The sequence below is a fragment of the Capsicum annuum genome, chromosome 11 (assembly GCF_002878395.1).
Source record: "Capsicum annuum cultivar UCD-10X-F1 chromosome 11, UCD10Xv1.1, whole genome shotgun sequence".
Taxonomy (NCBI): domain Eukaryota; kingdom Viridiplantae; phylum Streptophyta; class Magnoliopsida; order Solanales; family Solanaceae; genus Capsicum; species Capsicum annuum.
Window position 1 is genome coordinate 81,781,593 of NC_061121.1, and position 24,837 is coordinate 81,806,429.

The 24,837-nt window shown below is 35.3% G+C and overlaps 1 protein-coding gene across 2 annotated transcripts; it reads left to right on the forward strand.

The window, feature by feature from the left end:
• Positions 1–398: 398 nt before the first annotated feature.
• LOC107847013 lies at positions 399–9,530 on the forward strand. 2 transcript variants are annotated; one of them, XM_047398816.1, is made up of 2 exons: positions 399–640; positions 8,978–9,530. In XM_047398816.1, exons 1-2 carry the CDS (start codon positions 502–504, stop codon positions 9,112–9,114), a joined length of 276 nt encoding a protein of 91 aa, XP_047254772.1. In that variant the 5' UTR covers positions 399–501; the 3' UTR covers positions 9,115–9,530. The 2 variants fall into 2 exon arrangements, with proteins under 2 accessions (XP_047254772.1, XP_016546755.1); XM_016691269.2 differs by lacking the exon at positions 8,978–9,530 and adding an exon at positions 1,627–1,986 and having other exon boundaries at positions 405–640.
• The last annotated feature ends 15,307 nt before the right edge of the window (positions 9,531–24,837 follow it).

Consider the following 24,837-nt stretch of genomic DNA (forward strand, 5'->3'; position numbering starts at 1 on the left):
TGTTGAATTTAATTTAAAATTTAGCACTCTTGACGGAAGGACTTACGTTTCACCAAATTCATAAGTTAATCCTCAGAAGAATTGGATAAATTTAAAACTGAATTTCCATTGATATTGTTTTTAACTTATTTATTATATGAAAATGAATACCATTTTCTTGATTGCAACATACTCATTATTTGTTTCACATTTTAACACCATCCATGATCATGGGGACAGGAATAATGAAACCACTAGTCAAGAAAAATAAATATAGTTAAGTTTGTGGTTGTGAATAAAAGAAATTAGTTATGACATTTGTAGGTTTTAAGAAGAATAGGGCCTTTCATGGCCACCCTTGGACTCCGCTGAACCATTAGGGAATTTTATTTTACGTTCAGTTTATCCTATATTAGTCCCTACATATTTTTATGCCTCTCTCATTGCAGCATATCATCCAATTTACATTGCTGCCTTCAAAATAAATACAAAAGAAGGAGGAAAACGTTCTAGCAAGATAAAATGGCATGTAAAACTATGATTCTTGCTCTCGTTTTCTTTGCCATGGTCTTCATGGCCTCCACCATTGATGTTCCTGTTGCAACAGCTTTGAAAGATACAACTCATGGTCCAATTGCAGTTGGAAACAACAATATCATTGGTATTCTTTAATTCTACGAACACATCTTTTAGTCACTCAATTATATCATGTCTCCTCATATATAGATGTGGATACATTTTCTATTCATTGTCCAAAATACATATTTTTCGGTGGCTTAAAATTTGAACCTTTTTAAGATTCCTTTTTTTAAAACAAAAGAGAAAAGGAAAAAATATTTTTGACACGTCAGAAACAGACTATAAAACTTCTCATCAGCACCAGTTCAAGGGCAAGGCAAGTACAACTTTACTTTAGGCGGCAAAAATTAAAGATCCCCGATATATACTTCTATAAAATATTTTAATTTATATAACTAATATAAGGTTTCATATGTCATTTCATTTCGTTTTTGTGATTTGGTTGTTCTCGTAGTAAGTAATCTATGACAAATTTTTCCTTATTAGTACATTTACCTCTGCTTATTCTGATTTTCGTCCTCTAGGAATTAATTTTTGTTCATTTATCAGAATATGATCATTTTACTTTCTGACTTCAACGCATGTTTCCTAAATCAACTACTCCCTCAGTTCCTTTTTAATTATATGATTTCTTTTTTAGAGTTAAATGATACACATTTCAATGAACATTTTAAGATATATTTCTTAATCAAATTGGAAAAAAAAGTGCAATTTATAGTATTTTTCATATAGTTTTTTAATATCTAAATTTTAATTTTAAAAATTAAATTAATCTAATCTAATTCAGTTTTGAAAACTAGTCATATTGTCTCTCGAAAAATAAAATATATACTTAAAAAAGGAATGTAGGGGGGTCTTTGTTTGGACCAGTTCTATAGATCTATACGTAGAAAAAAATAAGTACATTTATTAATAAATAAGCTTAAGGCCCTATAGAAATGTGAATTTAGGTAATCAATTTCATTGAGCGGTTTTTGATATTAGTAATTTCATCCATAAGATTATATTACTAAAAAGAGCATAGATTTAAGTTCAATTTTTTTTTAAATATATGCTATGTTTTAATAGGTACCATTAATGGATCCCATGATAATGGAGCTGTAGTTGTTGCACCTGTTGGTGGACCAATTGCTGGATATACTTTTCCTAACATAAGCCTACCACCAGCACCCAATGGTGCCACCACTACCACTCCTGATTTCACCACCATTGCCACAACTATTGTTTCTGCTGTCGTTGCTACTTCATTCTTTTATTAATCATGAGTGGATCTTGAATTAAGTTCAACATCTTTTTTATGGTTACATATTTTCCTGTCTTTATTATTCCTTTTGGATTTATGTTATATTCTATCTTGGATAATATGTAAAAGACATCATCTTTGCAAACCATGAAATTTCAATGAAAAAAGAAAAACGATTGAATCGAGTTTTCTCTTCTTATTTAATTTATGATGAATTATTACTTTAATCTTACAATCGTAAGTTTTACGTATTCAGGTTTTGACCAAATTTAGTTAATTGATTTCTGAAATAATTTTCTGACAAGTATTTGGAAATACATTTGTGACAACTCAAATCACACGTGTTTGAAATAATTTTAGTTTGTTCTTAACTCCTATTGATATTTTCACAATGTCTTTGAAAGTTATTTTTTTTTAAAAAAAAACAAATTCTAACAAATTCTTCTTGAAAGATTGTAAAATTTTAATATTGGAACCAACACGAACTTAAAATAAAGAAACACGGAAAATAACTATTACTATAACTGATTTTAATTTGCTTTGATTAAGACACAATTATTATTGTTATTTGTAAAAATAAATCAATAAGCTTTTCACAACAAAGAGCCGTGAGTGTGACTATTGGAAAGTTATAATCCAGAAATATGATGACCGGTGTAATTATCACGCAAAAATTTAAAGGCCAATGAATTCAAGGTATATTCAGATTTCAGGGACTGATCCAAGTACAAATGCTTAATTCTTTGAAACTCATTAAATTCGATGTAATTTTATACGAAATACATAAAAATTGATATAAAATGAAAAAAGAATCCTTAAATTATGAATATAATTGATGCTTTGATTTTCAAGCGGAACCATCAAATTTTAGATGTCAATATATGTTTGAACCTCCCGAACAATCATGACCCCTAAAATCTAGTTCCACTGCTGACTTTATTCTTATTTTATCTTTTTCTTGTTTTTCTTTTGTTTTTAGTTTTTATAAAAAACAAAGCCACCAAAAGACTAATTGAAATATGCAAAAAAAATTTTTTTAAGAAAAATCATTTCGTTGAAAAGGTTAAACCAAACTTTTCACTCCCAAAACTTGCAAACACCTTCATTCAGAGGCGATTTCATAATTTGAAAGTTGCGGGTGCCTGTCACTATACTTAATATAAATTTATTACACCGCACGTTTAGTTATGTCAATCTTTTTGGGTTAATTCGTTTTGACCAAGATGATTTTTGATTCATAAGTAGCACCTCATTACCGAACCAAATAAATTATATATCTAATTTTTGGTCAAAGTTTATTGTACAAAAATGAGAAACATAAACAAAAAAGCTAAAATTTTGAATACGCAATTAAACCCGTTAAATTTAAATATAATGTATTTAAATCATGATAACTAGCAACTTGTAATTGTCATGACCCAATCGTTCATGATTGACAGGCGCCCTAACTTATGATAGGAGAATCATACTATGCTCGCCTTTACTCACTTAAGTATCATCTCCACATTCATTATAACATTAGCTTACGTGCCTTTTACCAAGTTCTAAAAATGTCCCATTCAATACTACTAATTATTCAAAATGTCATCATCCATAAAAAAAATTCAGTGTGAAAACCTCTATCTATTATAATTTTTTGGGACATGAATTCATCATACAAGAACATCTAAAATAAAAACAATTGAGTCTGAAAATAGAAAGAATATAACAAAACGTAATCAAACGAAAATCATCTTAGTCCCGAAGACAAAGAACTTCAACATCATAAAAAGATCTGAAGGTTGTCTAAACATTATGCTCACCCTCAAATCAAGTCTAGATCACTATTTAAAGCTGAGGTCACGTGTCAATCGTTGAAAGATGTGCTGCACTCAACAAAAAGAAGAGTACAGGTGGCATCAGTACATCAACAAGTACTGATAAACATCATTCTATCTTAACAATGTATGATTACAAGTAAACAAGTTAAACAAGTATAGAAACAATCATAACAATACTCATAACAAGTGGTATCAATCAGATAACTGGCACAAACCACCATATAATACAATCATAGGTTCATTTTTTACAGGAACTTATACTTAATCATGTTTGTAAATTATTCATTATCACATATTTTTATCAAAATAGCACACAATTGATATGAATGAGTGCATGTATGCAAGATTTATGCATCATCTCTTACCATTCTTATCCTCATCATTATATCATAAAATACTAGTATGGTACTCGATCTATTATCACATCATATTATATTGTACTAACGCAGTACTTGACTCATCATCTCAATGCCTCATTTTAATGCAATAAAAATGTAATGCAATCGTCAAATCACATGTCCTGCAAGAAAGCAATCATAGCTGACTAAATAAAAAATTAACATAAAGACAAGAAAGTCTAAATGCTACCCAAAATCATAGCCTACCTCAACTCCTTGGTTCAATGTCACTTCTAAGCCAAACTTTTCTTTCTTCTTCTTGTCATCCAATTCTTTCTTGATCTACACAAAAAATAGATACACATTTCAATAATTCATCTCTTTTTAACTTGTAGGAATCAAAAGTCATCGATATTTTCCACAATTTACCCTATTTCATTATCTTAGATTTGTTATCATTTAAACCCCATGAATTTTATTTGACGTAGCATAAACAATCATAATTCTAGTCCCATTGGTGTTTTCTATCATTCTAGGAACATTACATACCGAATTCATAAATACTTTTATTGTTTTTTTATCAAATTCTATAAACTAGGGTTCAATCCTCAAAACTCACTATTAATTTGTTTCTAGTGAGTGTCTAAGGTTAAAATAAGTAATTTCAAGTCTTGAACGTAATTACTTACCTCCAAAAATAAACAACTTCAAAATTCCTTTGAAAATTGCCTTTTTCCAGAGCCTTATTGTGTTTTTAGAAGAGTAGGAAATGAAAATCCTTTCTTTAGGTTTTAAAACTGAAATTATTATTATGTGTTACCTCTGCAATGGTTAAAATTCTACTACAATAGTTCATGTCCTTTGGGACGGAGGTCCCTGGTTGTTCGGGATACCACTGTAATGGTACCATTACAGTGGTTACTTTTTATACTGTAGTGATCTGAGGTAGAAACTTAGGAACCCTCAGTTGTTTAGTTTTACAATACACACCATAAATTTTGACATTTCAAATCAATTCCTCCATGATAAATGCTATAATCAGAGTTTTATAACTTTATTATTGATATTGAAAGTTGCTATGACTTTCCATACTCATTGACTATCTAATTATCATCCAACCCCATCACTATAAACCACATTAATTCTATATTTTATTCAATTACCACATTCTAAAAAATATGTAAGAACAAAACAATCCTTGAATTCTTTTTAGCTAAGAAAAGTTTAGATGAAATTTACACCTCATATTTCAGCATAACGATATTTTTGGTTGTTACATTAGATACCAATTTATCCCTTGTTTTTCCCTACAAAACAACTATCCTGAAAATATAATATCTGAAATAAAATGTACTTGAACTGACAAACAAGTGCGGGTACCACTTATGCATATCTACTTCCGTCTCTCATGTAGCTTCCTTAATTATACGATTTCTCCACAGAAGACTCGCACAAGGAATAACTTATTTCCTCAATTTTTCATATCTCTAGCTGGGAAAGTAATTAGTTACTCTTCATAGAATAGTTCCTTGTCAAATAGTTTTGAATCTCAACAAACAATATAGTCACCATTCCTGTGGTAATTTTTTAACATTGAAACATGAAAAACCAGGTGAACCCCAAATATACTAGGGGGTAAGGCTAGCCTATAAGCTACCGACACCACTTTATTTAATATATTAAAGGGTCTTATGTACCTTGGACTCAAATTTCCATTCTTGTCAAATCGAATTACACCATTCATAGGTGACACATTCAAAAGTACCTTCTCCTCCTTCTAAAATTTCATACCTCTTACCTTTTTGTCTGTATAGTCTTTCTTTTGGATTATAGACACTACGATCTTCTCCTGAATGAATCACACCTATTCAATAAATTCCTCGTCATGTTAGTGCCTTAAAGCCTCACCTCAAATGCATTAAATAATCCTATCGAGGACCTACACCCTCTACTATATAACGCCTTAAAAGTGCCTTGTCAATGCTAGAGTGGTACCTTCTGTAGCAGGAAAATTTACACAATGGTAGGTATTGGTTCCACTAACCCTTAAAATCCATAACACAAGCCCAAAAAATGTCTTCAAGAACTTGGATAGTTCATTCTTATGGATCGTCGGCCTATGGATGAAAATTCATGCTCAGGTCCAATCTAGAACTCACTTAAATTGAAAGGTTTTTCAAAATTATAAGTGAATTGAGCACCTTGATCGGGTGTAATAGACACCAGTACCTCATGTATCCTCACAATTTCCTTCACATAAATCTTAGCCAACTTATTGCGTTATAGACTACTCTTACTGGAATAAAGTGAGTTGACTTAGTCATCGATAAATAATAACCCAAATAAAGTGCATTTCCTCATGGTCTTTAAAAGGCCAACCATAAAATCCATGATTATCTATTCCTAGTTCCATTATGGAATGGGCATCCTCTAAAAGGAAGCACTAGGCTTCGGATGTTCGTATATGATGTGCTTATAGTTTTGATACTTGACAACAAATTTCACATTGTCACGCTTCATCCTTTACCACACATAGTGTTATCTCAAGTCTCTATATATTTTGTTGGCACCTAGATATATGGATTAATTAGAATTATGGGCCTTTATCAAAATAGTTGGAATTATGTTATCTACTCAAGGTACACAAAATCAACCTCCAATTCTCAAGGTCCCTTTATTATCCAAATTGGCCTCCTCCATTTTCCCTTCTAACACGTTTTCTCTAGGGTTTTTCAATTTCTTATTTTTAAACTCTCTACTTTTAATCTAATCGTAGAATGGGGATATAGACTCCACTTCTATCAACACATTTCCTTGGCTAGTTTCCTATAATCACAAAAAAAATTTACCCGAAGAATGTGCCTCTCTTGCCAATAGGTTCTTATACACCTCCGGAAAGGATAAACTCCCTATATTCACTATTTTTGTCTTAGCTTATCAGCCACTACATTATCTTTATCTAGGTTATAATGGATTGACACTTCATAGTCTTTAATCAACTCCACTCATCTACTGTTTCTCAAATTTAATTCCTTCTATGTGAAAAAGTATTGTAAGCTACGGTGATCTGTGAACACCTCACATTATACCTGTAGAGATTAGGCTTCCAAATTTTTAAAGCAAGCACTACAATTGTATATTCCAAGTTATGCATGGGGTATTTCTTCTCATAATTCTTCAATTATTTCAAAGCATAGGAAATCACATTTCGATCATGCACCAACACAACACCTAACCAACATGAGGCATCACAAAATATAATAATATCCATACCCTCGATTGGTAGGGTAGAGTTGAAGCCAAAGTAACCATAGTTTTGAGCTTTTAAAATCTCATCTCATACTTATCATCCCATTCAAACAATACTTCTTTCTGAGTTGGATGGGTCATGTGTAAAGCAATGGCAACAAAACCCATAATAAACCAATGATAGTAAATGAAAAATCCCATAAAGCTAAAAAATTCTATCACATTCGTCGATCTGGCTGAAATTTTCATAGGCTCATCCTTTTATGAGTCCACCATAAACCCTTACTTATAAAACATGTGCACCAAAGAAACCAAGAATTAACACTTTGAATATCTATCATACAATTGCTCCCTTTTCAATAATTTTAACACATTATATAAATTAGCTTCATTCTTTTCCTTATTTTTAGAATAAACAAGTATATCATCAGTAAACACAATAATGAATGAATCACTAAAGGGCTTAAGCACTTCATTCATTAAGCTCATGAAAGTATCTAGGGCATTAGTCAAGACAAAAGACATAACCAAAAACTCGTAGTGGCCATAACGAGTTTAGAGCAATGTTTGGGATGTCCTCTACACTAATTTTTTGATTAGTAGTTGATTTAGTGGTTCAACTGGTCGTACAACGGAATATGAAGATTGGGTTACTGATAAAGGATTTTGCAACAATGAGTTCCAAGAAGGTGAATGTTGTGGGCGCACAAGGAAAAACATCTAGGTCATATAATTTTGATGTGGATAAAAAGGGAAAGTATCTACATAGAGAATTGGTGGGTTTTTGAGCCAAGGGCCAATTATCTGTTCAAGAAAATTGGAACTTGAGTCAAGGAAATCAAGTTCAGAACTACTATAGGTATAAATATAGGGATCGAAGAAGAGAGAGATGGTGACAGGAGATGTAAGGATAATTATATAAAGAAGAGCAGTACATCTGTTCCACTAGTGAATTGTGACACTTAGTCAAGGATGGAGATAATATTCTCAAAGTTGGTAAAGGGCTAGGAAAGTCATGAGACTTTCTTTAAGGAGATTAAGAAGGTTTCACCCAGAAAGTGAAATTACATGCTACTGTGATCAAGCAACTTGAACAATAATTTGGTTAGATGTCAGAGACCTTGAATAAGTGTAAACTGGGCACTCTTTTAAGGAATATTTTGTAGAATCCTAAGAATGACAACTATTGTTTGTCAATCACTACTCAGAGTGGTAAAGCCACCATTATACCTAGAACTGATGAAGCTAGGAATGATGTTTTCGATGTGTATAAGGCACCTGAAGTGGAATCTAAAAAGTTGGTGACTAGTGGGGGGTCATCAGAAATATCGACAAGTGTTGACAAAAGTGTTGAGAATGATAAAAGAAAGGGAAAGGATGTCGAGCATGTGTTGAAGACAATTCCACAACCCCCCCCCCCCCCTTTTTTTTCTTAAAGATTTAAGAAGAAACAAGAGGAAGGAAAGTATCAGATGTCTTTGTCCATGTTGAAATAATTGTCTGTTAATATTCTTGTTCTAAAAGCATAGAGCAGATGCCTGGCTTAGCTAAGTTCATGAAGGATTTGGTTACTAGAAAGTGGACGGTTAGCTTTGAACCCACTGATAATGTTCATCATTAAAGTATTGTTGCCTTTCGATCATTGGTTGAGAAGAAAGAGGATAGATATGCTATAGAAATATAGCACTTTTGATGCTTAAAATGAGTAAAATTTGTAAGTTTCTGAGGTTATTTTGTTAGATTTGATGCATTTTGGGTATGTTTTGCAGGATATCATGTTTTTCATCCTAAGTTCGTGAAAAAAGATTTAAAAAAAGGTGTTTTGGATACTTATTGGAGCAATTATGGATATTTGGGACATTTTTTGGCTTGTTCGTTATCAAACCATGTACAAAAAATGAGATGAATTGGAAAGATGACTCACGACACTTGCTAAGTCAATATGTCGACTGCAGGTAGTACATATGGGCTGCATGTGGGTAAAGCAAGTGCTAGAAGTCCAAAATAATGAGAGCTGACCTGTAGAATTTTGGTTATCTGACACTTGATCTCGCTAGTTATGCCCAGCATACAGGCTGCGCCCAGGGTCAGGGAGTAAGTGGAGACCATAAGTGGCCACCGATCCTGTTTTATCCTATTTTATTTTAGCTTTAATTTTATGGTTTTCTCACATACTATAAATACTCATTTTGTATTTTTTAATAAGAGTTACGCACTTTTGATACTCGTAAATATATGTTGATTTCGAGATCCGATTTTAATCTCAGGATTCTCTTGTATTAACTTTGGTTCATTAATTCAGTTACTATTGTGGTTTTTCTACTTATTATTGTGATTTTATCTATGCTTTCAATTATGAATTTTGTTGATTTCCTCACAAGCATGAGTGGCTAGAAACCCATAACTAGGGTTATGGAAACCCTGGCGGATTGACAAAGTAGGGGAAGTGCTATTGTTGTTTTGAACCGATACTCAGGCATGTATTACTTTATCTTCATTATAATTGTTCTCTTAACGGGTGAACATATTAGGATCCCACCTAAATTATTGCTACTTAATCTAAAAGAGGAGTAGTGACTAGGAAAAGATAAAGACAATAGTAATTTAGAGTTTAACTGTTGATCCACGCTTGTAGGTTCTATCTTAGTAAGATAGTTAGATTTCATCTAATAACTAGAGACTCAAAAAGTAATTGTTAACTAGGATCAAGATAAGGGTTAATAAGCTGACTTCTTGAGTTTCAATAGGTAAAGGGTGAAATAATTCTACTCGTCCAAAAGACTATAGAAGATACATAACTTATTGATTTTATATGCAAGGTATCAGGTTGGTTCAAAAAAGAAGGATAATCCTGCGGAGTTAAGAAGCCACAAAGAACAATCCTAATGTTCACTTACAACTAATTACAATCGAAGTTGACATTTTCTACAAGTGTAACATTGATACTCAAATCCCCCATTAAATTTTCTAGTTGCCCATTGATTACAATAGCTGAAAGCCACGATTCCAAGTATTTCCATGGGATTTCGCCCCAAACTTTATTAGGTTACTATATTTTGCAACGACTGTATGATTTTCTAAAAGGAGGTGTAGCTTGGACATCACCAAATTTTGGCATCATTGCTGGGGGATATGGTATTGATTTTTGATTTGAAGTTGTTGTATTTTACAGTTTTTTTAAACTTTGTTTGTAGTTGGGAATAAACATAGGTAATCACTCACTCCAAGTAAATTCATATCTTGAGAGGATTCTACAAACACCTAGTAGGATGGTGGAATAGAAAATAGATGATAATCATGAATGGGTTCATTATATTGTACCCCCCTTCTCCCTAAGGAGTACATGACATTGTTGATTGGCAGACTAGTGAGCTTTAAGATTAAGCTAAAAATAAGAGAAGAGCAATAGAAAAGATTAGTAGGTAGCTGAGGAGGCTGAGTTAGCTGAGTAGAGATAGGTAGTAGACCACCGAGCAGCACTAGGTGGGAATCAGAATAAAGCTAGAGGTGACCATGTTAAGTGATCCCAGCATATCAATAAGTGCATCTATATATATATGAGGAATAATATCTTTGATATGTTGAGCCAAAAAAAGACTGGATCTATTATTCCTCCTATTTTACCCCTAGGCATCAAGTTTGACATCACAAGTGCAATGATCCAGCTCTTAAATTTGAATGGTGTATTTACGGGTTTTCCTGTAGATAATACAAATATACAGCTTGATAATTTTATTGGGATCTATAGTTTGTATACCATTCTAAGGTTAAATCATGTTGCACTTAGACTGAGGTTGTTCCCCTTCTCACTTACAGAAGAAGCATCTTTATGGTTAGGGGAGCTGCCAAGAGGCCTTGTCATTACATAGAACTAGTTGTACTGGATTTTCTTGAATCAATTCTTTCCTCCATCGAGGATGTTACATCTTAAGGATGGGATCTATAATTTTAGGTAGTTACAGTCAGAATCTATGTACGAGGCATTGTTAAGGTTTAAGAAGAAGCTAAGTATGGTGCCCAACCATAGGTTATCAGGGATGAGCTTATTGGAGATATTCTGTCGAGCGTTGACCATCATTTCTAGAGCCATGGTAGACACCATCTTTGGAGGAGATTTTATGAGACTATGCTAGGAGGTAGCTTCCTTGATGATAGATCAGTTCTCTCACTAACTAAGGGTGGCAAATTTGGAAGGCTTTGATGGGATCTATCACATGTGCTATTGGTGCCTTATGCTACCAGAAATTAGATGATGATTCAGTTGCACAAGAAATTATGTTTCTAAGAACTAATATAGGGGCCCTAGCAAAGTAGTTTACAACAACAACTTTTGAGAAAGTAAATGCAGTAGAAGCACAGGGTTTAACTTCCAAAACTTACGAGATAGAATTAGAGAAGAAAGAAATTATCTGGATCATCTGTTGGCGGGTTTTTGAGTGCAAGGTCAAGGGAACCAAGGTCAAAACTAATATAACTGATATAGATGCTAATTAAGCTTGTAAGGGGTCAAGAAAATCAAGAGATCAGCCTTAGGTGATTAAGGCAAATATTTTAGGGTTGACCCAGAATATCGAATCTCATGCCACTGTTATTAAGTAGTTGGAGCACTAATTTGGGCAGATGTTAGCAACTCTGAACCAGAGGATCCAAATACCTTTCCAAGCAATATTATGAAGAATTCAAAAAATGATAGTCATGTTCTTTCTATTACTACAAGAAGTGGTATGACTACTATGAATCCCCCACTACCTGTTGTGGAAGCTACTGTTCATAAGACACCTGTTTTGGATTCAAAAATGGCAACAAGTAGTGATGGTGAGGTTATTAAGGAAAAAGGTAAGGCTCTGGTTGTTGATCAGGAAATAAGACAAATTTTGAGACTGCCCCCACCTTTTCCTTAGCGAATGAAGTAGAAAAGCGAAAAAGGAAAATTTAAGCGATTCATTGAGATACTGAAAGAGTTGATCTTGAATATTCATCTTCTCGAGGCATTGGAGCAGATGACTGGATATACCAGGCTTATGAAATAATTAGTCCCAAAGAAGAAATGAGCTCTGTTAGAGGATGGTGATGGCTTGCACCACTATAAAGCAGTCACTACAAGGTATTTTGCACAGAAAAGGTTGACCCTAAGCATTTAGTATACCATATACTATTGGGTCATCCTGATTTGCCAAAACTTTATTGACTTAGGAGCCAACATAAATTTGATGTCGCTAGCCTTATTCAAGAAATTAGGTTTGAATACTCCAGAACTGACTTTAATACGGTTACTGATAGCTGATCGTAGGATAAAGAAACCTATTGGCATTTCATTTAATGTGATTGTGAAAGTGGATAATTTTTTCTTTCCCAATGACTAGTCTCATTCTGGACTTGCCCTAGGATTTATCTTGAGATACTGAGTAGGAGGAGTTATTAGCACTACCCCAATTTGAGGAGGGTACCTACACACATGTATAATAGTCAGATATACCCATGTTTTAAGAGTGTATAGAGTATGTTTCCCATGATGCACCAGTATAATAGGGGAAGTATGTTTCCCATGATGCACCAGTATAATAGGGGGAGAGTCCTATAACCACATATACCACAGAGGTATCTCTTAGGTGGTGTATGGAGGATATGCAGATGGTTTATGATATATATAGTCATATATCAATACTAGGAGGCCTAAGAGGCTGATTTATAAGGAGCACCAGATTGATCTAGCTAAGATTCATAGAGGACCACAATTATGAGACTAATTTGATCTTTACTAGTTAGAGTGGATAACCAGACCACTCAGTTCTTATAGACCAATCATGGTACGTGAGTTTTATGCATCTTACAACACCATAATAGTTTGCCCTCTGCATAGAGCTCCAGGCTTGGTGTAATTCACTAAGAAGCCACAACTTGATCATATACTTGTGAGAGGGGTCACAGTTGATCTATCAACAGAGACTATCCACCTGTCATTTTTGGTCCTGATTATATTACTTTTGCATCTACAGTTGAGTCCGACCACAGACCGAGAGTCATACATAATCAATATATTATGTGGGAGAAAGAGCATAAACAAGAGAGGGTTGAGATGACTAGGTGGACAGCAAGCTATATTTCACCTTTAGGTGATGCGACCCCATGAACTGAGGGTCATGGTATGATAAAGAAGGGCCTGTTTACAGTTGAGGACAAGTTTTAGTAGGTTCTAATCAGATATCGATTATTCTCTACTACTATAGATAATTTGTTGACATGGGGAGGGGGGAGGGGAGTAACCCTCATTGTTAGTATGATGGATAGATACTCTATTAATTTTGCATCTATTCTCTGACTTGAGATCCATGATAGAGCATTTGGGGAGATGACTAATCTTTCATTCCCTTTTATGATTTAAAAACTATACGATGAGGATGGTGTACTTGAGATACTGGGTATAGATGAGAGGGGATGTGCTACATCTACTGCACAGATGAAGATTATAAAGAGTATGACATACCTAGGCTTTCCCATGAGATCTACAGAGCCAACCATAGTACTGAGGACCAAGACCGAGGGCCTAACAATTTCCATAGAGCTTGAAGATAAATATGGAGGTGATGTGGGCATTACTACTGATATGGAGATATGGGGCTAAAGAGAGGCTCTAGATTTGAGTACACAGGGTGAGGGGACACTAGCTACTTCTTCATCAGCCTTGACTTTGACCATAGAGCTAATTGGCATATCTTTAGATCCTACTCGCCCATCTACTAAAGATCCTACTATAGGTATGATTGCTATAGTAAGAGAGATTTTACAGCGCTTGATGGACAGTCAGAGGGCCATCAATGCTTGATTGAGGGTTGTTGACACTAAGATGACTACTGTCTACGAGTAGATGAGATCAGGGGTTTAGACTAGATTTGAGTAGGCTGAGGCAAGATAGGAGGTCGCGCAGAGAGTAGCACTATCTAAGATACGTGCTGACTTCTAGAAATGGGTTGATAATTTTGATAGAATGGATAAATCCCGATTCACAGAGAAAGATGTGCTAGATCTAGGACAGATAAAAGAGGAGTTTGATCTATTATTAGCATAGGTACGCTCTCTCACAGAGAGCTGTGTCGCAGCCACTCCTTTAGTTATATTCTAACAGGTCAATATATCACCTTAACAAGTATCGAGATGGTTGATTTCTTTGCAGAGGATGGTGAGGTGGTCTCAACAGTTGAGGAAAAGAGATTTCACATAGGTTACTTGCAGGATCCTCATATGTCATATGATTAGAATGTTGAAAGGGCCAGACATAACTCGATGGAGACTGAAGTCATTGAAAAGAAGAGCCGTATAGAGATAGAAATAGTAGCACCTTCTATTAGTGCACCACCACTACCATCGCCTCTGCTAGCTGATTTACCCCTATTTAGGGTTGCTCATAATACGAGCACCTAGTACATCCGAGGTATGTTTTCACTTCCTTATGTTTTGTTTATTATAGCGCATTGATGAGAGTGCATAGGTTTTAGTTAGGTCTTGAATGTACCATAGCCATCATAGGTTTTTGTTGCCATGCTTTTTTTCCTATTAGCCACAGTATAGTTGTAGAACCGTCATGTCTAGCTTAATTTTATTTTATTATGTTTTATTTTGTATTAGGTTGTTTTTTTGTGTAATTAGGAAATTTTTAAGTATTTAGGGCATTAGTCATGTTTTTCATTGATTTTTACAAAAAATGGTACCTCCCTATAAATATGTTTTATAACTGTATGAATGTATATATGTGTGAAATTTATGGATCTTGTTACGGCATTGGGATTAGGGACATGATAATCACTTGCTAATAATTGCATGTACCATACAAGTTGTAGTTTGTAATATTAACTCTGTGCCATGTCTGTATGAGATGCTACTTAGTTCCCTTTGTGGGTTGAATCCAGAACTTGCTTGGTTAGTCTTTTCTAGGTTTAAGGATAGTCGATTAGTAATGAATGATAGAAAGGTTTTTCATTTTAGTCCACTTTTAGATTAAATGACCTTCCCTTTTGAATTATATCCTTTGATCTCTATTTTGAGCCTTATAGCCTATTTTTCTTGTCACACCTTTCACCTTCCCATTTGTATTAATAACCTATTTTGGCCCTGGTCTTCCTTGAACATTATACACCTCAACTTAGGAAAAATGCCTAAGTTAAGGGTGGTTATCATAGGGTTGCATAGTGAAAAGTAGGAATGAAAAAGGGTAAAATAAGAGAAAAAGTTAGTAGGGAAAGGTGTGATTGAAAAAGAAAGAAAAAGAAAGAGAAGAACAAAAAAAAGAAAAAAGTCTGAGAGAAAGTGACAAAAAAGAATTAAATACCACACCCAACCTGAATGAGCAATAAAGAATAAAAATAGCAAAATAAAGGTGAAATAAAAAGGAAATTGGCTAGTAAGTGAAACCCCAAGGTTAGCGTAGTGCCAAGGAGGCTTAGGAAATTTATATGTCCATATGTACTAGACCGTCCCCCAACTCTACATTATAAGTCGAGAAAAGTCCTATAGTAATCCGACCTGACTGTCCGAAAACTAAAGTACCTAAAATAAGGGAAATCATACGGTATTTGATGCATATTGATGGGAATTCTCTTTTGATTTTGAGTGTCTCTCAACTATCCTTGCATTGTCATGCATGATTTCATATGAGTAAGTGGGACTTCTTTATTGTGAGGGCACATGAGTCATATTGTTAGCTGTTTGCTATTTTGGGTAGTATAACTTGTACATAAACATTGTTTTCTAAAGCTTTTGTAATGCCATACCTTTATCCCATTGTTCTATATTGTTGTTCTTAATTTTCATACATAGTTGGTTTTGAAAAGTGAGATTGAAGGGGGTGTTGTGCTCTAAGCTTAAAGTGTTGGCTGACTGCCTTGAATCACATAAATTCTCCTAGTTAAGCGGCGTTTAGGTTTTTGTCATGTTTTGTTACCTGATGACATGCAAACATTTTAAGTTGAGGGTGTTGATGTGCTATAGAAATATAACACTTTCGACGCTTAAAAAGAAAAATATGCAAGTTTCTGAGGTTGTTTTGTTAGATATGATGTATTTTGAGTATTTTTTGTAGGAAATCATATTTTGGATGCTAAATTCATGAAAAAGATAAAAAGGATGTTTTTGACAACTTTTTAGAGAAATTATGGATGTTCGGGACATATTCTATCTTATTTGTGATCAAAGCATATTTGGGAATTGAAGATAAGCTAAAAGGGTTACTCCCGGCACTTTCTAAGTCAATATATGGACCACAAGTAGTACATATGGACCGCATGTGGGCAAAGAAATTTCCAGAAGCCCAAAATCCCGATAGCTGACCTACAGGATTTTTGGTCTCTGGCACTTGGTGCAAGTGCTACCTGCGGCAAGGGTCAGGGCACAGGTAGAGACCATAAGTGGCCACCAACCCTGTTTTCTCCTATTTTCTTCGGGCTTTGATTTTAGGGTTTCCTCATGTACTATAAATATCCTTTATGTATTTTAGTAGGAGTTACACAATTTTGATGCTTATAAAAATATTTTGATTTTGAGATCCGATTTTGGATTTAAGGATTTTCTTGCATTGCCTTTGGTTCATTAATTCAATTACAATTGTCGGTTTTCTACTTCTTATTATTGTGATTATATCTATGCTTTTGATTATGAATGTTGTTGGTTTGTTCACAAGTATAGCGGCTAGAAACCCATATCTAGGGTTGTGGAAACCCTAGCGGATTGATGAAGTAGGGAAAGTGCTATTGTTGATCTGAATTGATCCTATACATGTATTCTTTTATCTTTATTATAATAGTTTACAGCATGCGTGCACACGTTAGGATCCCACCTATATTATTGCTACTTACTCCAAAAGAGTAGTGACTAGGAAAAGATAAAGACAATAGTAATTTGGAAACCAACTATCGATCCACGCTTCTAGGTTTCATCTTAGGAAGAGGGTTAGATTTCATCTAATAACTAAAAACTCAAAAGGTAATAGTTAATTGGGATCACGATAAGGGTTAGTAAGGTGACATCCAGAGACTCGAAAGGTTAAGGGAAAAATCTTTCTACACGTCCAAAACACTATAGAAGGTACATAACCTATCAATTCTGCATGCAAGATATCAGGTTGGTTCAACAATAAACGATAAGCCTACAGAGCTAAGAAGCTAGGGGGAACACAATCCTAGTGTTCACTTACTACTTATTACAACTGAAGTTGATATTTTCTACAAGTTCAACATTGATACTTAAATCCCCCTATTTACTTTTCCAATTTTGCCTATTGATTACAATAACTAAGAGCCATGATTCCATATATCCACTTAAGAAGGGACCCCAACCTTTACTAGGTTATTATATTTGGTAGCAACCCTATTATTTTCTAAGAGGAGGTGTAACTTGGACGTCACCAAGGACCCTGAAGCATTTACTATTCTATGTACCATTGGGTTTTTTGACTTCTCTTGAGCTTTATATAACCTTGAAGCTAGTAGCAATATGATGCCTTTGGTAGTATACACGTATTTGGGGTACGGGGCAACCAAACCTATATCTATGAGGTTATTGATGGCTGACCGAACTATGAATAATCTTATTGGTATTTTGTGTGATGTTTTGATAAGGGTGACATCCTTCATATTTTCACTTGATTTGTTAATCCTTGACTATAATGTGGACTTCAAAATCCCTACTATCTTTAAAAAGCATTTCCTAGATACTGGTATGATATTGGTTAACATGGAGATAAGGAAGATAAAGTTCAAACTTAATGATGAGCAAGCTACTTTTAATATGAGCCAGTTTATATGACAAATGAATGATATAAGAGTAGTACTATGATTGATGCTATTGATGATGAGGCAGTGACTGTGCCCATTGAAGAAAGACATAGGGTTGAGGCATTAGCTATAGTTATCATAAAATTTGATAGCGATATTATAGATAAGTATAATGAGATGATGAGTGCATTGCTAGGTAGATATTCTTATAATTATTCTCCAAATAAGATTTATCTTGATCTTACAAATACAACCACTCATCTAGCTCGACCATCTATTAAGGAGCCACTTGTCTTGGAATTGGAGGACCTTGCATCTTACTTGTGTCCTACTTTTGTAGGGGCCCACAATGCCTTACTGGTCATTACTGCTGCTAACTTATTAGTGTTGCTGAGATCAAGAGGGACATAGAATGGACTATTATAGATATTGTGGGGATTTCACTCAGTATTTTCACTCATAAGATATAACTTGAGCGAGATTGTATACCCATCATTGAGCATCAGCAAAGGGTGAATCCACCTGTGTTGGAGGTAGTGAAGAATAAAATAATCAAGTGGTTAGATGATAGAGGGGTTTACAATATTGCAAATAACAAATAGGTAAGCCCGCTTCAATGCATGCCTAAGAGTGGTGGGATCATTAGGTTCCCAAATAAGAAGAATAAATTGGTGCCCAAGAGATCAGTTACCGGATAGAGAGCACGCATGATTATAGAAAGCTAAATACTTAGACTCAAAAGGACCATTTCCCTATGCCTTTCACAGATCAGATACTTAACCAAAAAGTAGGCATGGGTTGGTATTATTTCTTGGTGGTTACCCAAGATACATTCAAATTTATTAATCTTGAGGACAAGAAAAAGATGAATTTCACTTGCCCATATAGGACTTTGGCATTCAAGAGGATGCCATTTGGACTATGCAATGCTCCAGCCACCTTTCAAAGATGTATGATGTCTATATTTTCTGACATAGTGGAAGACACTAGAGAGGTATTCATGGATGACTTTTTCGTAGTTAGGGTCTACTTTGATTATTTCTTGGCCAATTTGGCCAACACACTCCAAATATTTGAGGAGTGCAATTTGGTGCTGAATTGGGAGAAGTACCATTTTATGGTGCAGAAATGTATTGTTCTTAGTCAAAAAATCTCAAAGCATGGTGTTGAGGTGGATAGAGTAAAGATTGGGGTTATTGAAATATTACCTCCTCTGATCTCAGTTAAAGGTATCCAAAGCTTTTTTGGTAATGCTTGTTTTATAGGATGTTCATCATGGACTTCTATTGCTAATCCTCTATGCAATCTTTTATAGGAGGTGAAATTTGTATTTGTGATGCATGTCTCAAGGCCATTGAGTGCTTTAAGGAGTGGTTGATCTCAACTCCTATCATTGTGTCCCTTGATTAGTCTTTACTGTTTGAGTTTTTGTGTGATGATAGTAAATGGGTTTGTGTTCTATCTTAGGATAAGGACATGAGAAAATCCTGCACCCAATCTATTATGCCAACAAGGCATTAAACTCCACACAAAGAAACTATAAAGTTACTGAGCAGAAGTTTCTTGTTGTGGTTTTTGCCTTTGAGAAGTTCCAGTATTATTTTATAGGTACCAAAGTCTTAGTTCACACAGATAATACAACATTGAGGTATCTAATATCGAAGAAGGATGCTAAACCAAAGTTGATACATTGGGTCCTCTTGCTGCAAAAATTTAACTTTAAGGTTAAATATCAGAAGGATACTGAGAACCAAGTTTCTTATCACTTATCTCGTCTTGAGGAGAAGGAAATACAAAAGTTAGGGATGATTTTAACATAGAAGATACGTTTTGAGATGAGTGGGACTTAGTAGCACATCAAGACTTATTCCCTTGGTTTGCTGATTTTACCAACTTTTTAGCAAGTGATCTTGTTCTTGAAGACTTATCATTCTAGGAGAGAAATTATTTCATACATGAGGTGAGAATTTTTTTTGGGATGAGCCTTATCTCTTTTGGATTATTTGGATGATGTTATTCATAGATGTATTCCTAAGGTGGAGATGATGATGTTCCCTTAGGCATGTCATTCCTCACTTGTTGGGGGTCATCATGGTGGTAGTCGCACATGCCATAAAATTTTATAGTGTAGGTACTATTGTCCAGCTATCTACAAGGATGCTCATGACTATGCTTAAGCTTGTGACTAGTGTCGGCAACAAGGCAATATCTTACAAAAACCTGAACTCCCCATGACACCTATCTTAGAGTTGGAGTTATTTAGTGTATAGGGAATTAATTTCATGAATCCATTCGTGAGTTCCTATGGGATGAAGTACATTTTAGTGAAAGTCGACCATGTTTCAAAGTGGGTGATGGCAATTACGCTTCCAAACAATAAGGGTCGAGGTGTCACTATGTTGTTGAAAAAAACAAATTTTCTTGGTTTGGCACTCTGCATAAACCTATTAGTGATGGCGGGTCTCACTTTTGCAATCACCTTTTCAAGGCCCTTCTTTAAAAATATGGTGTGAAGGATAATGTGGAAACACCTTAACATCCACAAATGAGTAGTTGGGTTGAGGTCTCCAATAGAGATATCATGTCCATATTCGCAAAGACTGTCAATGCTAAAAGGACTAACCGATCGAGAAAGTTAGACGATGCGTCGTAGGACTACTAAACAAATTTTAAGACCCCTATAGGTGCATCTCAATATCAGCTTGTGTACGGAAAGGCATGCCACTTGCCGGTAAAACTAGAGCCCAAGGCACTACGGGCATTAAAAAAACTCAATTTGGAGTTGCATAATGTAGCTAAATTGAGAATGAGCATGTTGAATGAGCTGGTGAATTTCATCTCGATGCTTATAAAAGTTCTACTTTGTATAAAGGAAAAGATGAAGCTGTATCATGACAAGAAATTGAGAAGATAGTGTTTGAGCCTGGTGATACGGTCTTGTTATATAATTCAAGACTTCTCTTACTTCCTAGAAAGTTGAATTCTAGGTGGTATGGACCATTCACTATGCTTAGGGTGTTTCCACATGGTGCTATTAAGCAAAAACATGATGGTGAAGCCCCTTTCAAGGTGAACGGGAAATGTGTGAAGCACTATTTTGGTAATGCTGATGAGGTAAAAGTGGTTGTTGATGTAAGCTCTGGCAAAGTCTGAGTAGTGAAGGTATCCGATTCATGCTGCGATGTTAAATCAGGCGCTTCATGGAAGGAAACCCATGAGCCTATTGGTGAATTCTAAGTAACCAATATAGGCACGTTATGCTGTAATGTTAGATCAACCACTGGGTGAGAGGCAACTTTCTATTTTAGTGTTCACCTTGTTTTCTTTTTTATAGGTGTGAACATGCAGAATCGGCTGGAACATCGTAAAACATTGGCAAATTTAAAGAATTCTAGGTAAAGGGACTAATTGAACCACTTATGGGGGTCATAAGTCCTATTTAAGCTAGGTATGTGATGTAATAACCGTTAGAGTAAAAATTTGAGAAGTTTGTGCTCTCTGAACTTTTATCTACGAACCCATTTATAGAGGCTGTAAGTACCACTTATGACCTTATAAATGGTGTTATAAGTGCCAGAACAAAAAGTTCAGAGGAAAAGAAATTTTCCAGTCACCTACAACCTACCACCTATGGGCTATAGGTGGCACCTACAAGCCGTAAGTGGCATTGTCGGTGACGGTAAAAATTTCAATCAAAATTTTAAAAATTTAGGCGAAACACAAGTGGATCCAACCCATACCAACCTACCACCACATTTAAAAACCCATAATCCAACTTTTATCCCCTATTTTTTTATTTTCTTCTCCCTCCCTCCCAAATTTAAACTCTCTAATTCCCCTTAAAATTCTATAAGAAGAAAACCTCCCTCTTAGTCCATCCATTGCACACACACAAGAACATTCAAAGGCTAAGATTTTTCATCTTAATTTTTCTTTCTTCTATATCCATCACTACAATGAAGTTAAATTTCTTGGATCCTACTAGTAGTTTTTGTACTATAACAAAGAAAAAGCGAGTTGGTACTCTAATATCTAGCAAATTATGTAAAACTCAATTATCTTGTTTGTAGGAGCCTAGAATAATCTGAAAATTGAAATTAGGGCATTGTTTGAATGTATAATATATGATGATGCTCTAAATGGAAGTAGAATTTGAAAAGGTTGATGATAACCCAAGATTTTATATGCCATACTTGTGTTTGTGACCTTTTAAAAAGTTTAAGTATGCAAGAATTGGACTTGAATGGGCTAAATACATTGTATAAGGGTGTAACATTTGGAAAAATTAAGGTGCCCTAAGAAGGGTACCTATGGTGGAACCTACGAGCCTTACAAGTAGCACTTACGAGCCATATGTTCCTTCATAGGTGTCAAATCTGAGGCCTTGAAACTTCTAGTTTTTGTCTGACACCTAAGAAGGTCAACTACAGGCCATAAGCAGCACCTACAACCCGTAAGTAGCCTTCGTAGGTGCTCACCTTGAGAAATTTGATTTTATTTTTAAAATTTTTCATTCCCCTCTTATATTTCAAGAACTAACAACTAATTTTTCAAAAACTATGGCACCCAAGGCTACACAGAAGAAGGGTTGACAATCTAGGCTTAGGGATGAGTCCCCTCCGTGCAGCGTCTTAGTGGAAGAGTACCTGGTAGCCCCAGATAAAGTAGCATTATCATACCTAAGGACTAGGGTCGAAAGATAGGCTATAGCTTTAAACATCATTGTAGGAACCTTAGAAGTTCATCTCCCATCACCAACTCAGTAGGGCACTCCACAGGACATGGTTGAGGTCGACTAGGACTTCCCACTTGCACTATTCCTAGTCTGTGGAAAGATATCATACTTTTAAGGATAAGGAGTTAGGATTTAGAGATGATCTTGATTGTGGGATATTTTCTAGTATAGATTAAAAGGTTTCCACACGTACCCCCTAATCTGAGTAGGGGTCAGAGGATGAGTTGCTTCAGTTAGATAGTTAGCATTAGCACTACCCTAGTCTATGGAGGGTATAGGTCAGGCACCTTAATATTCTTAACCACTTACTCCACCATCAAATGACACAACATCCAACTCTACACATGTATGAGTGGTATCCTTAGCTAAGATAAACACTAGTTGGTGTCGAGAAGCGATGTTATTAATATTTGTGGGGGGAAACTTTATTAATAAGGTTGTTCAGCCTATGAGAAATATTGCTATGTAGAGGAGACTTTTTTATCAATACTAGTAGGGGAACTAGACCTAGAGGCCTCTTTTGAGTGCTACTAGTTAGGGTGGATGACTCGGCCCCAAGGATCATACAGTTAGGCCTGTGTTAGGGAGATCTATGCTTCGTACACTGCCATAATTGCTCTGACCATAGATAGATATGGTAGAGAAATAGAGTAGCTCTAGTTAGAGCATACACTAGCAAGGGGGATTCAGGTCGACATAGCCAAGTTCTATTTGGTCCAAAGCATGAGACTCTGGCATTTACTACAGAGTGTGACCACAACTTTACATTTGTGTGGAACAGACATGGAATAAATGATTCTAATTAGGTTGGGTTTGGCAAGGTGGATTGCCAGCTAAATTTTAGACTTAGGTGACGATGCTCCCTAGATTGAGGGTAGTCCAAAGATTAAGAAGGTGGATCTTTATTTTTCCACAAAGTTTGGGTGGATAATAGTGCATTTTGAATTATGTTAGACTACTATAGAAAACATATTAACTTTGGATAAAGCTGCACTAGTTTCTAGTTTGATAGTAGGATATGAAATTGACTTTGCAGCCCTTATCAGATATAAGATAAACGAGCGGGCATTCAAGGACAGGAAAACTTTTTCCTTCTCTTTTCTGATCTAGAGATTATGTGATTAGGTAGGTATCCTTTAGATCCCAAATATTGATAAATGGATAGAGATGATGAGAATGTCCATACTAGATCAATCAAGGATCTGACGAACCTAGTCCTTGCATAAATAGCTTCGGCATCTCTGATTATGATACCAGCCCATTATAAGGGGCCTTCAGTTTCGACAGAGCATGTTTGATTATCCAGATATGGATTTTTATGGTGGGTTTGTTGATGGTGATATGAGTAAGCATAGACATACGTTCGAGGTTTCTACAAAAAGGGAGGGCCCCCAACTACTTTTACTTTAGCTTCGACCTTCACTTTTAAGTCGGTTGGGGCATTTTATTGGCCTCTTCGGCCCACTACCACTTCCATAGCTATAGCTATAGGTTTCATCATAGTACCTCATTAGTTCTTAAATATTCTAGTAAAAATGTAGGATGCAACTCTTCCTGCCTTACTGATGTTGAGTCTGAGCTAGTATCATTATATGTACAAAGCCAACCTGGGGTCCAGACAACATTAGAGAGTGTTGAGACTAGGATATGAGGTGTACTTTAAGATGAGATGTTGGAGTTCACTAGTGAGTCATACGCCGGATTGATGATTTTGAGTAGTGGGTGTCGGCTTGGTTCAGTAATTTATAGGCTTCTAATCTAGCTGAGATTTAGGAGGAGGTGGCCACACTACAAGCAGAGGAACACTCTCTTAGTGAGAGCTAGATTTTGACCATTCCTTTATTTTATCTCATAATTTACTTAGGCGATGGATTCATGCGACTCGAGGAGCTTTTGTTTGTTTATATATAAGGAGTTGGTCCCAAAGGTTGGGACTAAGAGAGCTACGATAGAGGATCTTTAAAACCCCACTATTCCCTTTGAGCATGCCATGAGAAAGGCCATCCATGATTCTATTGTGTCCAAAGTAGATGTTGGAGTGTAGTGATCTAAAATGGTAGTGGGTAAATCTTCTATTACTTCCCCAACACCACCACCATCATCAGTGCTAGTTGAGATCCCCTAGATGGGG